Source organism: Lissotriton helveticus, chromosome 6 (genome assembly GCF_964261635.1).
Source record: "Lissotriton helveticus chromosome 6, aLisHel1.1, whole genome shotgun sequence".
Classification (NCBI taxonomy): domain Eukaryota; kingdom Metazoa; phylum Chordata; class Amphibia; order Caudata; family Salamandridae; genus Lissotriton; species Lissotriton helveticus.
In genome coordinates this window covers 1,835,505,565-1,835,525,691 of record NC_136067.1, presented here as the reverse complement: position 1 = coordinate 1,835,525,691, position 20,127 = coordinate 1,835,505,565, and the positions used below count along the sequence as shown (strand labels likewise).

Here is a 20,127-nt window from a genome sequence, read left to right as displayed (position 1 = left end):
AGGGCAAACCAAACTACAAAAGCCAATTCTTACACTGGGAAGGAAACAAGCTTCCGGGGACCGGTTTCTGGCATTACAGCCGTCTTCGGCCCGGCTTGCTTGAATCCTGATGGTGCAATGAGCAAGGGACTCATGTCTGAGTATACCCTTCCACGCTTAGGGTGGACAAAAATATTTACAACAAGGGGTGGTGAGGGACAGAGTCTCTGAATTAAGCAGAATACTCTCACCCAGTCAAAAGATCAGGGCTAGATCCAACACCGTTTTTTAGCTCATTGCACCATCCCAGTTTCAGAACCTGGCTGTATGCAAATTAGTCTGTTCCTGTCCCAGTGCATGATGGGAACAGGGCAAACCAAACTACAAAAGCCAATTCTTACACTGGGAAGGAAACAAGCTTCCGGGGACCGGTTTCTGGCATTACAGCCGTCTTCGGCCCGGCTTGCTTGAATCCTGATGGTGCAATGAGCAAGGCACTCATGTCTGAGTATACCCTTCCACGCTTAGGGTGGACAAAAATATTTACAACAAGGGGTGGTGAGGGACAGAGTCTCTGAATTAAGCAGAATACTCTCACCCAGTCAAAAGATCAGGGCTAGATCCAACACCGTTTTTTAGCTCATTGCACCATCCCAGTTTCAGAACCTGGCTGTATGCAAATTAGTCTGTTCCTGTCCCAGTGCATGATGGGAACAGGGCAAACCAAACTACAAAAGCCAATTCTTACACTGGGAAGGAAACAAGCTTCCGGGGACCGGTTTCTGGCATTACAGCCGTCTTCGGCCCGGCTTGCTTGAATCCTGATGGTGCAATGAGCAAGGGACTCATGTCTGAGTATACCCTTCCACGCTTAGGGTGGACAAAAATATTTACAACAAGGGGTGGTGAGGGACAGAGTCTCTGAATTAAGCAGAATACTCTCACCCAGTCAAAAGATCAGGGCTAGATCCAACACCGTTTTTTAGCTCATTGCACCATCCCAGTTTCAGAACCTGGCTGTATGCAAATTAGTCTGTTCCTGTCCCAGTGCATGATGGGAACAGGGCAAACCAAACTACAAAAGCCAATTCTTACACTGGGAAGGAAACAAGCTTCCGGGGACCGGTTTCTGGCATTACAGCCGTCTTCGGCCCGGCTTGCTTGAATCCTGATGGTGCAATGAGCAAGGGACTCATGTCTGAGTATACCCTTCCACGCTTAGGGTGGACAAAAATATTTACAACAAGGGGTGGTGAGGGACAGAGTCTCTGAATTAAGCAGAATACTCTCACCCAGTCAAAAGATCAGGGCTAGATCCAACACCGTTTTTTAGCTCATTGCCAGGGACAGACTAATTTGCATACAGCCAGGTTCTGAAACTGGGATGGTGCAATGAGCTAAAAAACGGTGTTGGATCTAGCCCTGATCTCTTGACTGGGTGAGAGTACTCTGCTTAATTCAGAGACTCTGTCCATCACCACCCCTTGTTGTAAATTATTTTGTCCACCCTAAGCGTGGAAGGGTATACTCAGATGTGAGTCCCTTGCTCATTGCACCATCAGGATTCAAGCAAGCCGGGCCGAAGACGCCTGAAATGGCAGAAACCGGTCCCCGTAAGCTTGTTTCCTTCCCAGTGTAAGAATTGGCTTTTGTAGTCTGGTCTGCCCTGTTCCCATGATGCACTGGGCCAGGGACAGACTAATTTGCATACAGCCAGGTTCTGAAACTGGGATGGTGCAATGAGCTAAAAAACGGTGTTGGATCTAGCCCTGATCTCTTGACTGGGTGAGAGTACTCTGCTTAATTCAGAGACTCTGTCCATCACCACCCCTTGTTGTAAATTATTTTGTCCACCCTAAGCGTGGAAGGGTATACTCAGATGTGAGTCCCTTGCTCATTGCACCATCAGGATTCAAGCAAGCCGGGCCGAAGACGCCTGAAATGGCAGAAACCGGTCCCCGTAAGCTTGTTTCCTTCCCAGTGTAAGAATTGGCTTTTGTAGTCTGGTCTGCCCTGTTCCCATGATGCACTGGGCCAGGGACAGACTAATTTGCATACAGCCAGGTTCTGAAACTGGGATGGTGCAATGAGCTAAAAAACGGTGTTGGATCTAGCCCTGATCTCTTGACTGGGTGAGAGTACTCTGCTTAATTCAGAGACTCTGTCCATCACCACCCCTTGTTGTAAATTATTTTGTCCACCCTAAGCGTGGAAGGGTATACTCAGATGTGAGTCCCTTGCTCATTGCACCATCAGGATTCAAGCAAGCCGGGCCGAAGACGCCTGAAATGGCAGAAACCGGTCCCCGTAAGCTTGTTTCCTTCCCAGTGTAAGAATTGGCTTTTGTAGTCTGGTCTGCCCTGTTCCCATGATGCACTGGGCCAGGGACAGACTAATTTGCATACAGCCAGGTTCTGAAACTGGGATGGTGCAATGAGCTAAAAAACGGTGTTGGATCTAGCCCTGATCTCTTGACTGGGTGAGAGTACTCTGCTTAATTCAGAGACTCTGTCCATCACCACCCCTTGTTGTAAATTATTTTGTCCACCCTAAGCGTGGAAGGGTATACTCAGATGTGAGTCCCTTGCTCATTGCACCATCAGGATTCAAGCAAGCCGGGCCGAAGACGCCTGAAATGGCAGAAACCGGTCCCCGTAAGCTTGTTTCCTTCCCAGTGTAAGAATTGGCTTTTGTAGTCTGGTCTGCCCTGTTCCCATGATGCACTGGGCCAGGGACAGACTAATTTGCATACAGCCAGGTTCTGAAACTGGGATGGTGCAATGAGCTAAAAAACGGTGTTGGATCTAGCCCTGATCTCTTGACTGGGTGAGAGTACTCTGCTTAATTCAGAGACTCTGTCCATCACCACCCCTTGTTGTAAATTTTTCACGGGCACAGCATCAAATCGCCCCGATGGTTAAGCCCCTATATTCTCGCAAGCTCAATGCGCAAGCGCATTGACAGGCGAGACCTAAAAAACAACAATTTATAGTGAATCCACTCAAACTCTAGCTGGTCTTCAACACTGCTTACCTCTGATCTACTGTGCTCAATGTTATCCATTAGAAAATGGTTGTCAAAAGGTCCATATGGGAGTTTCGTACATAGTGTCAGCAATCAACAGGAGAAAGTCAACAAAGGAAACCGTTTTAAAAAGCGTGTTCTGCTTTTCTCACTTACCCATCGACGGCTCCAGCAGAGACAAGCGTGTGCTCATCCTGGAAGAGGACCACAGTGACACTCTGCTGAGAATCCTAGCAGCAATAAGAAGACAGACACAGGGACAGCATTTTAGTTTAGACTCACTGTATGAAACATATCTTACATCACTAGGTTACATGGGGCAGGACTAGCAGGACATCATATAAGAATGAGTTGCACACCCTGTTTTGACCACAAGTTTCTCTGAATTTTTCATCTTCCACTTTTTACTGTTGCGTGCTCAATGTCGTCGTGCCCAGCCCAAACAGCACGTGTGAAACTAAACAACAACATATATTGGGACACCTTTTTGCCCCTAACCATTGGCACAGCTATTTTCAAAATTGCAATTGCAATGTTATTTTTCTTCACATATTCCTCTTTTCCGTTTTACAAGTCATTATTTTTCTCCATTAATAATCCACACTTTCACTTGAATTAATAGTACTCCTCATGCAAGGAAAAGGCCATTTCCCAAATTTCCAATGCTCCTGCTGGGCCATCCGAACCTCTCTTCAAAAACACGACTAAAGCCAATTCATCCGTAGCAGTTTTATTAAAATCCAATGCATTTCGGGCCTCTGGGGCCCTTCGTCAGGGGGGAAAACTGCAAATAACAAATACACATGCTTTAATATTACATCAGCCAATATATGCGAACAAATGCAAAAAATCTTGCGTTTAAAGTTGCCCTCTCTTCTTAGTCTCAATAATTAGTGAAACTTAGAATGCATGCTTTTCACTCCCCCTAGTGTTTCTGACATACTCAAGCCCCACTTTATAAAGGAACCTAACTTGCTTCCTCTCACTCAGTAACTCATTACCAGACTATAACCATGACTGCCTGCAGCCTCGATCTACTCTTTCCTACTTTCCCAATCATATAAATGTGACCCTCCCGAGTCTATTATCTCCTTTCTCATTTCATGCTTCCCAACCTTTCACCCCTTCGCCCCAGCCTTCCAATGTAAACATCCTTTCCCATTCATCTTCAAAAAAACATCTCTCTAATTTTCCTCCTCGTGTTCATTTCATACCTGCTAAGAAGCACTCATCCTCCTCGCTCCATCCCAAATGAAGTTTCCCCTCTCCCTTTCACCCTCCTAACTATAAGCTGCACTTTAACAGTCATGGTTATAGTCTGGTAATGAGTTACTGAGTGAGAGGAAGCAAGTTAGGTTCCTTTATAAAGTGGGGCTTGAGTATGTCAGAAACACTAGGGGGAGTGAAAAGCATGCATTCTAAGTTTCACTAATTATTGAGACTAAGAAGAGAGGGCAACTTTAAACGCAAGATTTTTTGCATTTGTTCGCATATATTGGCTGATGTAATATTAAAGCATGTGTATTTGTTATTTGCAGTTTTCCCCCCTGACGAAGGGCCCCAGAGGCCCGAAATGCATTGGATTTTAATAAAACTGCTACGGATGAATTGGCTTTAGTCGTGTTTTTGAAGAGAGGTTCGGATGGCCCAGCAGGAGCATTGGAAATTTGGGAAATGGCCTTTTCCTTGCATGAGGAGTACTATTAATTCAAGTGAAAGTGTGGATTATTAATGGAGAAAAATAATGACTTGTAAAACGGAAAAGAGGAATATGTGAAGAAAAATAACATTGCAATTGCAATTTTGAAAATAGCTGTGCCAATGGTTAGGGGCAAAAAGGTGTCCCAATATATGTTGTTGTTTAGCAGGACTAGCAGGAACCACATTCAAAGAGTGGGACTACTGGCAGTAGAAGTGTAGAGACAGGGAGGTCAGTCACCGAGGGATGCACCAGAGATAAGCTCATGGGTTATGACAAAACATCAGAAGATGCTGGCGATTGATTGGCGGAGGTGCAAGGAGCATAACAATGTGGGAACCAATCATCGCTACCAGTAGAACCCAGCTGAAAGAAAGCCAAGGGTACTAGCATGAGCGCATGCGCTGCCCAACAGTGATGGAGGAGTCATAGGTGCACTCTTCGGTAATGATGTAGAAAAGACGCACGCATTTCCTCTTAAAACAAGAACAGGTTTTGTAACAGATAAGTAAGATCACTGAAGATGCCAGTTAGTATTATTCCCCTGATTTTTACAGACATAAACTGGGTTTCTAAATTAAAGTAAAGAAGCACTATTATCCCCATCAATGGTCTAAAACAACAGGGAAATGAGTCTATCGGAACATGCAACATGGCTCGAACCCCTTCAGCAGAGGAGACCGCAAACTGTAGTTACATTCCTCATTGTGGAAAGTACTTCCGTTTCCCTTAGCGAGGACCACCAGGGCCTCACACCCTCCCAGTTTTGACAAAACAAATAGTTGGTACCATGAAAATGAATCTTAAGCATGAAGCATTGGCTCTTGAAGAGAAGGCACCATATAACTCTCAAAAGGGTGAAGTATACTGGACCACTTTGATGCAGCGACCAATGCACAGTTCACCACGGATGACAAGTGATGTTGGGATGGGAACACCGTATTCTGTGAAGAAATGACACTTGCACCAATAAACTCTTACCACTGAAGGAGCGAGGCCACGGACAGTCTGCTTCTTCTTCTTGAGTTTCAGAGGGGTTTGCTTGTCTTGGGTATTATGGGCCCCACTAATTTGGTTCACATGTCTGTAGTATCCATCTGAAAAATATTCACAGATGCAGTATAGTTATCACCAAAAGTCTCTAGACACTGGCTTTATTGCACCTTACTTTAGACACAAAAACCACTGGTAGCCTCAAAGATTTTACTGTTTTTCCAGCGCCCATTGGCCATTCTTCAATTAAACTATACTCATTGAGGTCCACATTGCCAAATCAATCACCTACCTTTCTTGTTACACCTGGTATCCCAAACCATTATGTTTCCATCTCTGCCGCCGGTACAGAACACAGCTGGTAAAAAACAGAAAAGAAAAATGGTTTGAAACTAAAATCACAAATTTGCCTATGAAGCATAAAATGGTAATTGAATCCTCAAACCACCACAAAACACACAATCGGATGAAAGAAAAATGAAATATTGGTAAATAGAACACAAGGCGAATAAGCAGAGATGAGTTACATCGGGACTGCACATTTGTACACGTTCTCTTTGCAGACTTGGGGTCTTGCGCTGGCACATATGCTCTATATCCACTGATAAGATAATCAGGTGCTTTGAGTAACACCAATACGTGCAGTCTTAGGTTCAGAGAGCTAGACCATGGTTATTGGAATGTTCCATTTTTAACAACCTGTCCCCTCTACTTTGTCACAGAGCTTCAGCACTCCTACTTCTTGCGGTCAACGAGTAGAAGTATTTCAATAAAGCGTGTGGTTCTTGTGTGTAGTGCGCCAATCCACAGAATGAGGATTGGTGGAATTTTTGAAGACAAAGTGAACTTAACATCTTAATTGTAGGGGTGAGGGTGTTACAGAGAAGCATGCAGCAAACACTCCCAAACCCACAAGTCTTTGGTGTTTACAATCATTTTCTATGTAGTCTTCCTCCCTTAAAGGGAGGTAGTTGCCTTTCTGGTGTGGGAAAGGGGAGGAAATAAGGTGAAGTGATTGTGCTTCTCCACATATAAGTGGAGGGCGTACCAGGAAGCAGGCAGGCCAATCACCAGTCACCTCCAATCGGGAGGGCGGAGCCAGGCTCACTTGATCGCCGGTATTTTAGACCCAGGCGACATTGAATAACAACGCTACTTCTGGTAAGGCTGCTAACATCACCACGGCTGCCAACCGCTGCTCAGAATTGTTTTAAAAGACGATTAGGGACTTTTAAAACTACACTTACCCTTACTCCACGTCCTGCACTGCCTCGCTTCCCTCGCCATGTTCCACCGCGGCTGTGTTTCGTTTGAGTGGAGGGCGTACCAGGAAGCAGGCAGGCCAATCACCAGCCACCTCCAATCGGGAGGGCGGAGCCAGGCTCACTCGATCGCCGGTATTTTAGCCAATGTGTCAGCGACCGGGCAGCAGACGCGCGCAGCAGGTGCGCCGCTGGCACGCCAAAGGCGAGCCCGTCTGCGCCCGTCAGGGGCCACAACCCCTGCACATTTTTCCAACCATATTAGGAGCTACAGTCCCAACTCTCTCCTCAAAATGAGAGGAACCACACAGGCCCCATGCCTCCACTCCTGGCACCCACTGGACCTACACACCCTCTGTTGGGAGTTAAAAATGTATCTCCTGAACTGCAGATCACTCCCCAACCACCACATAGAAATCTCTATGCTCCTGGAAGAACTCGGTCCAGATGCCCTGTTCTTAACAGAAACCTGGCTGACCATAGAATCTGAACCAGATCTGGTGCAAGCCCTCCCCCAAGGGTATCCGATATTACGGGAGGATCGTTCGAACGGGAAGGGGGGGCGGCCTGGCAATTATTTACAAGGACCGCTATACCTGCCGTAGCTCTTCTGATCCAATCCCAGACTGTGAAAGTCTTTCTTTTTCTATTGACTTCTTCCAAAACAGCAGCTTCTCTGGGACACTTATTTACCGCCAACCTGGAACCCTAAAACAGTTTCACAATGCTCTAAATTCCATCGTTGCTGACAGCTAGTAGCCCATCTAATTACACTCTGCTGGGGGACCTTAACATTCATTTTGACGGCAACTCCGATCAATCCGCCTCGGAATTGACAGCCAGTCTTTCTGCACTACAATTAAAACAACTTGTTCTTTCCCCTACCCATACCAAAGGCCACCTTCTTGACCCTGTCTTTAGTAACTGCGCAGACCTCACGGTGGGCTCCCCTTCCCCCCTCCCGTGGACCGATCATTTCCTGTTCCCCTCATCTGGAACACCCAAACCCCTCTCCTCTCGAATACAACCACACGTAAATCGCGCAATTGGTCAAAACTTCCCCTAGAGAACTGGATAACAGCCTTAGAAACTCCCACACCCTCAAAAATTCAGGATCCCACTCTAGCTAATGAATAACTGGATCTCGAACTCACTGGACTCTATACTTCCTATACGCTGCATTAAGTCTAAGCGTAATTTAAAAACTGCACCTTGGTACTCCCCCAGACTTCGGAGAGATGAAACGCCATTGCAAAAAACTGGAAAGGAAGTGGCGACTAGACTACTCCCGTCATGTAAATCATCCACAGGGAAGCGATAAGGCCTTATAAAAACGAGATCAAAACCACACAATCACCTTTTTATACAGAAAAAAATCAGTGCAGCCTCATCCAAGCCAAAAGAAATATATCAGATTTTAAAAAGCCTCACTAAGCTAATACTGTGCTTCATGCCACGCTGCTGTCCCGACTCTCGGATATAGGAGTGAAAGACCATGCTTTGGCTTGGTTCAAGTCTTTTCTCACCAAAAGATCGTTCCAGCTGCACTGTCCACCCTTTAAATCATCTTCTCGTGACGTGAGCTATGGGGTTCCACAGGGCTCTAGTTTGAGCCCTACCTTATTCAACATCTATATGGAGCCCCTGGCTCGCGTCATAGAGAACTTTGGGGTGGGCATTGTTAGCTATGCCGACGACACCCAGCTTATGTTTAAGCTCACCCCAGACAGCGAGAAATTTGCCACCAATTTCTCTGGTTGCATGACTGCTGTAGCCACCTGGATGGACAACAATTGCCTCCGTTTAAACGGAGACAAAACAGAGGTGTTGGTAGTAGGGAACAAAACATCAATATGGTCCCAGGCATGGTGGCCTACGGCTCTGGGTGATTTCCCCCGCCCTGTAGAAAAGGTCAAATTTAGGGGTTATGATTGACTCAGATCTCTCGGGAAAATCCCAAGTCAACAAAATAACAGGCAAGTGCTTCGGCACGTTAAAAACCTTGCGAAAAATCATTGATCTCATCCCTACTGAAGCCAGAAAAACAATTGTACACGCGCTCATAACTCCCCATCTGGACTACGGAAACGTTCTCCTATTAGGCCTGAACCAAAAGCAACTACACCAGCTACAATGCATTCAAAATGCAGCCGCCCGCATGGTACTGGGTCTTCCCAGAAGAACATCCTCCAAAGCGGCTATGTCCAAATTACACTGGCTCCCTGTTAGGGAAAGAATCAGATTTAAAACCCTCTGCTACGCCCATAAAATTGCCCACAATAAAGGACCTATCTATCTCAGAAACCTCCTAACTATTCATCGCCCGATCAGAGACCTAAGATCTTCTGGAATGACACAATTCAAACTTCCCCATATTTTCAGAGCAAAAATGGGGGGCAGATCCTTTCGCTATCTTGGAGTGAAACATTGGAATGCCCTCCCAGTTCATCTGCGAATGGAACCCTCAGAAACTCTATTCAGAGCTAAATTAAAAACTCACATTTCCCGCAATAACTATATTCTGTTTGCTACCGCCCCTCTCCATCTGACAGTTTTTTGTTAGCAGTAAGCGCGGGGATACACAGTTGTGCAGCCATGCGCTTTATAAATGCCCTATTATTATTTTATTATTAAGCTTCCTCAACCCCTCCCCCGCTCATAACACACAAATTCGTTGCAACGACCTGGCGGAATTTTTCTTTCAAAAAATTCAAAAGATCTACATCTCCTTTTCCCCCACCGACAACGACTCTGATTGCACACCCACATTTCCATCGGAACCTGGGCGACACCCCCCAAACACTCTTGAAAATCTTCCACCCCTGGTCCCAGAGACGCTAGACCTCATTATGCACCAAGTAAAGTCCGGTTCTCCCTGTGACCTGGCACCCCCATGCACCCTGGTTTCTGCCACCTACAGTACCCTCCCCACCATTCTGGACTTGCTCAACGCCTCCCTTTCCACAGGCATTGTTCCACCCCCTTGGAAACGAGCAATGGTCAGAGCGCTTCTCAAAAAACCAAATCTAGACCCCCAACAACCCCAGTAACTATTGCCCCATCTCCCTGCTCCCCTGGATGAGTAAAATCTTGGAGAAACACGTCAATAAGGTCTTGACTGAGTTTCTCAAGATCAACCATCTACTCGATCCCTCTCAGATGGGTTTCCGTCCCATGCATGGGACCGAAACCGCCCAGGTCGCAGTGACGGAAGAAGCCAGGGGGATCTTGGATCGGGGAGGATCGGTGGCAATCATCCTCCTTGATCTAAGCACCGCCTTCGACACGGTGAACCACAGAATTCTATTGCATAGACTCCTCAGTTTGGGAGTCTCAGGGACAGCAATTGCCTGGCTTAAATCTTTTCTGGACGACCGGTCATTCCAGGTCTTGGAGGGTGATATCTCCCCCAGCAAACCCCTGGGCTGTGGGGTGCCGCAGGGCTCTTCTCTGAGCCCAAAACTATTTAATGTTTACAGGAGTCCACTAGCTGAGATAGTCTGTCCGTTCGGGATAAAAATCATTACATATGCCGACGACACTCGGCTAGTGGTATCCCTCAATCAGCTAGATACTCACAAAGCACAGGTCAACCTGAGGGGCTGTCTAGAAGAAGTCAACAACTGGATGACCTCCTCATGCCTTAAATTGAATGGAGACAAGACGGAGCTAATACTCCTCGGTAACCCCCATGCCCCCACAAACGACTCTCTGGCCCGCTTGCCTTGGCCCTCCCCCTACACCCAAAGACACTATATAAAGCCTCGGCGTCTGGCTGGACAAATCACTTAGCTTCAACTGTCAGGCAGCCAAACTATCAGCCACCTGCTTTGGGCTTCTCAGGCTTCTCCGGAAGATCCTCCCCCTCCTGCCCTTTGGGGCAAGACAGACCGTAGTCCAAGGCCTAATTCCGTCCCGTCTTGATTTTGGTAACGCCCTTTACCTAGGAGCCCCCCAAAATACCCTACGGAAGCTCCAGATAATACAAAACTGTGCTGCTCGAACCCTGCTTCAGCTTCCCCGCTGTCTCTCAGCCAAGCCTAGTCTGAGAAGCCTTCACTGGCTTCCTGTCAGGGAGAGAATTAATTTCAAGACTCACTGCATCTCCCATCAAGCATTCTGGAAAACAGGTGCTGCCATTAACCACTCCTTGATCACCCCCTACCAAACAGCTCCGCTCTGCACAATCATTCCTCGTCACAGTCCCTAGGATCAAGAGATCAAGATGCGGGGGCCGGTTATTTTCCTATAACTCGGCCAAACTGTGGAACTCCCTCCTTCTCCATCTGAGATTCAAGCCCAACTTACTCCTATTCCGCAAACACCTAAAAACTTTCCTTTTTAAGAAATCTGAATAAAATCTCTTGTTAGCAGTTTTACCTGAAAGCACCATTCATGTTAGCGCTAGGACGCCTCAGGGCAGCTACCGTGCTCTATAAATTCTCTTTTCATTTCATTTCATTCATAATAATATTTTCCATGTTAAAAAAAAAGAAAACCTAAATACATTTTGAGAATGAAGAGCAGACCGGGAAACATACAGCTATGCTAACCATACCAGAGTAGATACATTTCAACTCCAAAAACAAGTCAGAAATCTGTCCCAACTGCAGGTGAAAACATATAGTAGATTTTCGAATTTTCCTAGCTATGCTTTGCAAATAGGCCCATTACTGCCATTCCCCAACAACAAAAACCTTGTAGCACTGTTGTACATTTGATGCATTAGCCAAGGTACCACCGCTAAAGATGTTCAACACTTTATACAGAAAGAATATTAGCAGACCAAACTAAGCTGTTGAATATTTTGTTTCTCAAAACAGAAATAAAAGATTCTCATACGTGTCCAGTCAAGTCATCCATGACCCTCAAAGATCACACAAGGTGTTCAAGCGCAGATATGTGAGGAACCAACAAATCTTCACACTACCTAATCTATTAATTAAAAAATCACTGTCTTATGTGCGTTCTAATACCTGAACCTGTACTAGTATTGTAATCCATACAAACCAATAACCAGATGGTACATGTGCGCTACTCACAAGCATGAAAAAATACGTATCCAGGAATGATGAAAATAGACTAGTTAGCACTGCTGTATTTTTCATGCATTCAGTCTACCACCGAATGGGACTTCTGCACCCCATGACAAGGAAGACCAAAGTCTCAAAACACAAGGGGACGTTGTCTTGCTAACAGGTACAAAATGCTGGTCTTCAGAAGTGAAATCCAATGAGGGAACCGATATCCATAAGCTAAATGTACTTGCGATGAACATGTACGGGTGAATATCTGCAAATGTTTGCATAATCCTTGGTAGTACTGAAAACCTGGTGTTGTGCACCTCTGCAGCAAGACTGGGAAGGACCCTTGCCTTAGATGAAGTTTGAACAGAAGCAATGCAAATATTCATCATGTTAATGCAGTGGCCGATCTCTGCGTATTCACTGCGGAGAGTCACGCCCAGTTACTCTGCTTCCTAGAGTTGGTCAACTGCTTGATGTCGTAGGCCAACAGGCAGATGGTGGTTGGACCGACTGGATCCTTTCCATTTGTACCAGCTATTCATTAGCCTGGTCCTGTTAGTCAACGGAGGACTTAAGGTACATCGGTCCGTTTACTGGTCAAGGTATCTGGAGCTAGAGATCTGCAAGGAAGCAGTATCCTTTTTGGGGCATTTTAGAGGCCCTTCACTATGAAGGACTTTGACCATCAATAGGAAACTTTCCAATCCTGTTCCCAGGGAAAGGACTGAAGAACAAACTATTGCCCTGGATTTCAATGCTTGGTGTTCACCGAAGTCAATCCTATAATTTAGCACACATTTTCAGGGGGCCTGATGAGGCTGTGTATTGCGATTCAGTTGTTTCTGTGAATACATTATTAGCAGCATGATGGGTTTTGTTTTGTCTAGGGACCAAATCTGAACATATCGCTATGGCATATCCTCAAGAAGTAAGGACTGGGATATGAATGGGATACGGTGCTAAAGCTCATACCAGCAGCAACACTTATTATTCTGACTCGTCAAACCTCAGGCCAGTACCTACTACTCACCCTTCCTCCTTCCCTATGAGGATTCCTCCCTCCCACAACATTGTAATGTTGGCTCAGTCCAGTAAGTGCCAAGATAGTTATCCAGGAAAATTAAATTCATGAAATAAGTAATCTGAACATCATTTACCAAAGACCTAGAAAGAGCTCGTATGAGTGGGCCTCAACTTAGAAACTGAACTGTATCACCTGTGCACTGCACAGCCTACATAGGATGTTATATTATGTTAGAGGGATTTTTAAAGCACACAAATACCCGGAGGTGTCTTGGTGATACCACTGATACCAAGGATTGGTCCCAATTAATTAATAAAAAGCTACGTTTTAAAACTTTCTTGAAGGACAAAAAGATCAGGCATAGATTTCAAATGTAAAGGAAGAGTGCTTCATAGTTTGGAAGCACAAACCACAAAACTTCTCCCGCCCCAAGAGGAGCGTTTGTATTTAGGGTAATTTAATTTCTGGCTATCCTAGTGCACAAGTCTCTGTTGGGGAGATACCACTTAAAACTAACTACAAGATATTTCGGACCTGTATTAGGCAGGGCTTTGTAAGGGATGCATAAGGCTTTAAAACAAACTCTTTATTTGATGGGTAGCCAGTGGAGCTTCCGAAAGGCAGGTGTTGCATATTGAAACTTAGGGCCTCCGAGCAGCATACTTGCTGCTACATTCTGAAGACATTTAAGCTGGTTTTCAAACTGCAACTGCATGTACGGGTAAAGGCCATTGTGTAGTCCAATTTTGACAGGACTACAGCAGGAACAACAGTTTTTTGCAGGGCCGGTGGAATAGAAGGACCTTCCTCACAGTATTTAGTGTGTCAATAAATTGAGGAGATAGTGGCAATAACGTGAGTGCCAAAGACGAGCTTGTTGTCCATTAAGAAACCTACTTGTTTTGCCTTTCTAACAGGTAATGCCCAATTCTTGAGGCCACATAGATGGTGACCAGAAGGAAACCACCATGCCAAACAGAAGGACCTCCATCTTCCCAGAATTTAACTTCAAGCTGCTAACATACAATTATGAAATCTATTTCTGGTGTTGTCATCACTGCTTGAAAGGGAGTCAACAATCTGGGAGTCATCTACATAAGACTCAAGGGAGAAGCCAAATGATTTTATCAGGCCAGCCAGTGATGTTACATATACAATAAACAGTGTCTGGTTCAGTGAAGACCCCCTGAAGGACTCTGCAGGGCAGGAAAAAGGGTTCAAATTTGAAATCCTTCAGAGAAACGGTTGGCTCTCTGTCATGAAGAAGGAATCTCAAAATGGCCAGTGCGACCCCCTTAATCCCATTACTGTAGAGACGGTCAACCCACAATCCGTGGTTGACCGTATAAAATGCAGCCGACAAATCTAAAAGGATATGTGCTGCTCTCCCACCTCTTCCGAGTTGCCCCGATTTCCTCAGTGGCCACGCTCATAGCGGTTTCCGTGCTGTGGCCGCTCCTAAATCTGAACTGAGTGGGATCCAGGAGCTGGTGCTTCTGAATGAAAGTAGCAAATTGCTGATTTAAGGCCTTCTCTATAAATTTTATCTGGAAAATGAAGCCTGGAAAAAGGGCAACAACTATTAAGGTCCCTAGGTTCAAGGTTAGGTTTCTTCAACCGTTATCTGTGCCATCAGGGGGAGCATTACTCCTCATTATTAACTCAATCTACATACTCATAATTAAAACCCAACCTGTCTCCATGCATTCAACTAGGTTTGTTCTATCTTACCTTTTCAAATGGAAAGGTTAATTAGAAAACTACCTATGAAACAAAGTTGCACATTCCAAGTTAAAACTACAATTAAGACAAGGATATTGAATTGATCAAAGTAACATATAGGTTACAAGATAACCAGTGTGCTTATTAATGGACAGGGGTCGTTATGTGACAATGCTGAAAGTTAGGCAAAATTAATAATTTTAAATTAAAACGTGACATTAAAAACTACACAGTTAAAATAAATGTGCTAAATGATATAGTAAACTCCTATAGAATAGCACTAAAGATAAAATGATGTCAAATGATAAGGTGTAATCCAATGACTGCTGTGAAGGTACACATGGATATACAGTCACTTAACAAGTATTGTGTTCTTGATGGAACTTTTTCAAGCTTTCAGTTCTTATTGTTGGCCAGAAGCTGGCAACGATAACGATATACTCAGGGCCACTGGAATTATGCGATTGTGTGGCTGTGGCACTTAACGCAGAATTATAGATTTGCCACATAATGCATCATCTGCTGCATAATCTGCACATTTTAACAAAACAATGTGTTTGTAGCTCAAACGATTCAAAAGTTACAAAAAACGCAGTGAGGTGCTCGCGGGCAGTGAAGGCCCTTTGCAAAAGTTGAGTGGTCATGTTTCTATTCTTTAGTGCTATATTTGGGTGTTAAACTGGCACTAATGAGGTGCAACCAATACCCAGGCAGTGTTAACAAGTGCAAGTTAGACAAAATAATGAAGTTATATTATCACAAAATGCGCCGCATTGTTTGCCTTTCTTGCCACATAATTTACTCAACCCTGCCGCCTAATTCCAGTGACCAGACGATAGATAATCTAAATCAAGGACACAGAATGTAAATAATGTCGATACAGTGAATTTAGCTCCAAATCTAATGGTGGACAAAGGTGCAGGTAAAACGACACAGTTGGCCAAAAACAAGTAGTAAGAAAAGATCCAATAAGAGGTGGTTGGACTGAGTGGTGGTCAAAAAGGACTAGTCACAAATTAGCACCCGCCCTTCCTCAATCACTTAACATTCTGCTATCACACACAGGGTTAAAAGGGATTAGATATTAGCGGCACGTGCATTAGTAAACTTATCACAACAGATCATGCATTCAGTCACATTTTACGTAACCTGTGAAATGAAAAGCTGGTACAATGCAAGTTTAAATGTAGTCACAAGCACCAGTACTCTTCCATTGGAAGGGTGGGAAAGAACCTTGTCAAGCGATATTCTCCTTATACTTTATTGATTATGGAAGGCACACCAGCACCTCATGAAAGAGGCCAACGTTAGTCCTGTTTTGTCTATGCCAGGCCTCCTCATATTACAACAGAACATATCTTCATGAAGCTAGTGCCTTGTACTTCCTAAACAAAATACATGTATATGTTGCGCTAACAATATGAGTGACTAGATGCCTCAGTGTAAAGATAATATTGTCAAAACAGTGACTTTTGATGCACACCTCTTTGCCTAAGATATCACACACTTGGAACTTAAAAAACAACATTGCAATAACTGAATCAATAAACGCAGTGCAATATTCATTTGACTGAAATAGGGGAGTACTTTAAGTTAGTACAGTGAAACTGCTCTTGCACTGAACTGGAAACATTCCAAAATGTCTGTATTTTATTGTACCATAGACTGGTGCACTCTTAGAAAGTGGATCCTTTTATTTTACTTTATACTTGCCTTGCTCAAACTTGGAGAAGGCCACGGATTTCAGACTGCACTGATGGCCTTTGCAAGCACCTATTAGTTCGCCAGCTCTCACGTCCCACAGTTTTGCAGTTTGATCTCCCGAAGCAGTCACCTTATATTAAAAAACAAAGCTCAAAAAAGTGAGTTGGGGGTGAACCAAAAAAAAACAAAAAGATAATTCCAATTGCAACAATCTAATCAAGAATGTCAGAAAGAATTTAAACGGGAAGAATGCCATCTTACCAACTTGTGCTCCCCAGGGACCCAAGCGATGTCAAAAACTGCATTCGAGTGAGCCATCCATTCTGAAATTTAGAGCAAAAGGTGTCCACATTTTCACTATAAGCAAGTGTGTTCCAGTAAAACAAACCACAAACAAACACTTTTATCGGTTCAGGTGCTGTGCTCAAGTTGCAACTGAGGAGCTGGAATTGTACCAGCATTTAAACTTGTTGAAGGGTCGCATTTACTAAGGCGGTGAACAAACACCTCTCACACCAGTCTATCGGGTTCCCAGATCGTTCGTCTGTTTCCCCATTTCACTGAACCTCAGAAGTAGAAGTGAAATGATGCAAACACACCATTCTACCAGAAAGTATGAACGAAATGCAGCTTTAGCTGCTTAGCAAATGTGTGCTCTTAGAGGACCACCAATACTTTGTTTGCTAAGGTGTTTTTAGAGGCACGTACATAGCTAGTACTGGAGTATTACTGTAATTTACTACACATTGTACAGCAATTCTCTCATACACCTCCAGGTGCAAAAGGGCATAAAATGTGCAGATATGTAGTCATTTATTTTAGATGATTGGTAAAAGGAAAATAATAGTTACCTCTAAAAATCTGTGTGTTTGACTCTGTCTTGTACAGACTGACCAATCCTTCTTCATTTGCTACTGCAAGAACATGATGCATGCCCGGTGCTGCAAAACAAATGAACGCACTGAACACTGGAACAATTTCAATTGAAATAAAAACAGTCTCCATAACATATCCCAAAAAAAATTCACACCAAAGAAGAGGAAGACATACATGTGCATTGTCCAAGTAGTTCAGCACCAGAGCAAAAAAGAAGAATTAATTTTACCAAATTTAATTGTCGATCCTTTCCCAGAATCAGACCGTGATCCACTAGAAAAGCGTGCTAAATATAAGAAATCCTGAGTGTGATGCTTAATGACTATATTTTGTGGATGATCTCCTTATGTACTTTAGGGGCTAGGGGTTTTACCTCAATACCCAATTTCAATCCGTGCTGGGTTAGGTTGGTTATTCTCTTTACACAACAGACGATCCCATGGGTTCTAAAAAGTTAGAAATATACTTCTCAAGATCAGCGACATTTGTAATCTATTATAGACTTCACAAAGAAAATAAACAACAGTTGTGGATTTCCAGGACTGCCCCTATAGAGCAAAATAAATTGGCAGTGTGGGTATTAAAAGAACAGCCTCAACATACAGCAATAACAGACACCCGGTCAAGTGACCATAGTGTGGCCACACTCTAGCATGCCTCTGATGCGTTTGAGTGGTATTCCTACTTTTTTTTTGCCTTCAGAATCGTCCTCAGGGCCGCACTCACCAGGCGTTTCCTTTGGTGTGCACACTCAAAACATGCGGCCGGAACCTGGGAGGCAGGGTCAAATAGTAATGCTGGGTACCATAAAGCTGAGCAACATGTTTCAGACTAGACTGCCTTATTGGGGTTTTCTCTAACTTATACTCAGTCATGAATAAATACAAGTTGCTGTAATCTGCTGTTTGTCAGAAATACTATGTCAAAATAGCATGTTATGATACTACATTTTCTTGTGAATACTGCATGAAGAGCAGTGTGCTGCTTTACAAAGTCTTTGCACCTGACCACCCCAACTTCGCATAAAGTCTGAATGAAACCCCCAGCTACGCAGTTTAGCTTATGCACTCACCTGTACAAAACGTGCACCCAAACGGAGGAACAGGCAGCTCCAGTTCCCCATAGGAAATATGCTCATCTTGTCTGGTGCACTGAAAACATTCCAAAAGAGACTGGAGAGGATAGCCCGATGACCAGCCTAAAAGAAAACAGGAAGGCATAAGAACATGTTTGCAGTCAATTGTTGACACAGTACAGATCTTCACATCTTTGTGATTTTCTGAAAGAACCATAACATTTTACACATATTGCGAAATCGTGCAGATTTGAGAAACTTTTTAGGCAACACATGACTTATGGTGTCAATTGCCTTTCTCCAAGGTTGCAATGACAGTGCTAGTCTTTCTCAAGTACTGCACATTTTTGTTTGCTTGTCTGGAATCACAAGAGTAGACTAATTCTGCCCTTTAGTAAGCGGTATCTTTTCGGAAGTCCTTTGTTATTTTTTATTTTATTGCTTTGCCCTTTCGTTAACATTCATGAAAGATATTTTGCAAACAAACTCATTTGTTAATCTTATTGCAGCAAACACTAATGTCTGGTGCTTATGTGTTTAACACAATGAAAGTACTAAAAATTCTCTGGCATATCAGAATATAAAAGCATACATTCCTGTAACTGCATGAAGTCCAAAATGTTGACATACAGTTAAATAAGCTTAAAAACATTGTGTCTTTGCTCCACACTAATCCATCAAGGCCTCTCCATCCCACTCATTTAAAATGTTATTTGTGAGTCTATGTGCAACAATCCTTTACAAGTGCTTGAGAGTAGCCGGTGTGTCCGAGTATGCAAAATCTTTACTGGTCCAGCCATATTCTGGGCACCTCAACATAATCTTTGGAAATCCGCATCAATGGAGTCAGTGCAAAAAAAACACAACAGAATAGTTCCAGTTAGATACGTGGGTATGATTCCCCAGAATGTATAGAAGAGACATAGCAAAAGTAACAGATCTACAACAAATCCATATTAATATACTCAAATATCCTAACACTAGATAAAGCACGTAGACAACTGTTGTAGGTCTAGTTATGTTGTGTCTCCTTTCTGATTGGCTGTTAAGCACGCGCTGACCATGGAATGTTAAACATGTATATGTATATATATGACGTAATACCCCGGGACTTGGCTTTTTCTGTGACTCTGCATAGTCACCACTCCTGCCCACAAGCTCTTACTTTTACAATAAATATACGATTACATATATTTGTTTCTTTAATTACATTCTTCAATTTCACTACAACAACAGAAGAAAAATGAATTAGATATTAAAGCAAAGAATAAGTGATGTGATGAAAACGTAGCAACTTAAAAGACATTATCTGGAAAAGGGAATGAAATTAGGGAAAATGCCGCCTGATTCTGATAAAAAATACCAAGTAATATCCATATTATCTATTGCCACTACACTGTACAAAAAAGGTTTAAAAAACTGTACCACACCAACCAAATCATGGAAGGCCACAAAACGATTCAATTGTACAAGAATTGCCTGGAGCTGACTGGCCTAACTGCTTAGAGGTGCATTTCAGTGGCCATTCACAAACTCTGTTAGGATCTATTACAAATCATCAATTAAAAAAAAACTAACGTTTGATAATAACCAACAATCTACAAGTCCCACCATTTCTCCTGGTACAGCCCCTATACCTCCTACTAAGACTTACTAGTCTAACCATGTGGGCCACATGTAAAAAAAATGTTTAGACTTTTTTTGCAAAATGTCACGAAGATCATGAATTTATCTGCTACACA

At 43.6% G+C, this 20,127-nt stretch overlaps 2 protein-coding genes across 2 annotated transcripts in view; one reads left to right on the top strand and one right to left on the bottom strand.

Annotated features, from left to right (window-relative positions):
• The window catches only part of INTS7 (integrator complex subunit 7), a 303,638-nt gene that overhangs the window by 51,749 nt on the left and 231,762 nt on the right, over window positions 1-20,127 (top strand). The gene's annotated exons all lie outside the window — the stretch shown is intronic.
• Window positions 1-20,127, bottom strand: part of DTL (denticleless E3 ubiquitin protein ligase adapter) — an 84,907-nt gene that overhangs the window by 57,656 nt on the left and 7,124 nt on the right. Inside the window, exons 2-8 of the mRNA XM_078649745.1 lie at window positions 18,383-18,508; window positions 17,286-17,375; window positions 16,696-16,757; window positions 16,444-16,564; window positions 5,988-6,053; window positions 5,684-5,799; window positions 3,160-3,233 (exon numbers count right to left, since the gene is read on the bottom strand). Coding sequence (XP_078505871.1) covers window positions 3,160-3,233; window positions 5,684-5,799; window positions 5,988-6,053; window positions 16,444-16,564; window positions 16,696-16,757; window positions 17,286-17,375; window positions 18,383-18,508 — 655 coding nt within the window. The remainder of the gene's footprint in view (window positions 1-3,159; window positions 3,234-5,683; window positions 5,800-5,987; window positions 6,054-16,443; window positions 16,565-16,695; window positions 16,758-17,285; window positions 17,376-18,382; window positions 18,509-20,127) is intronic.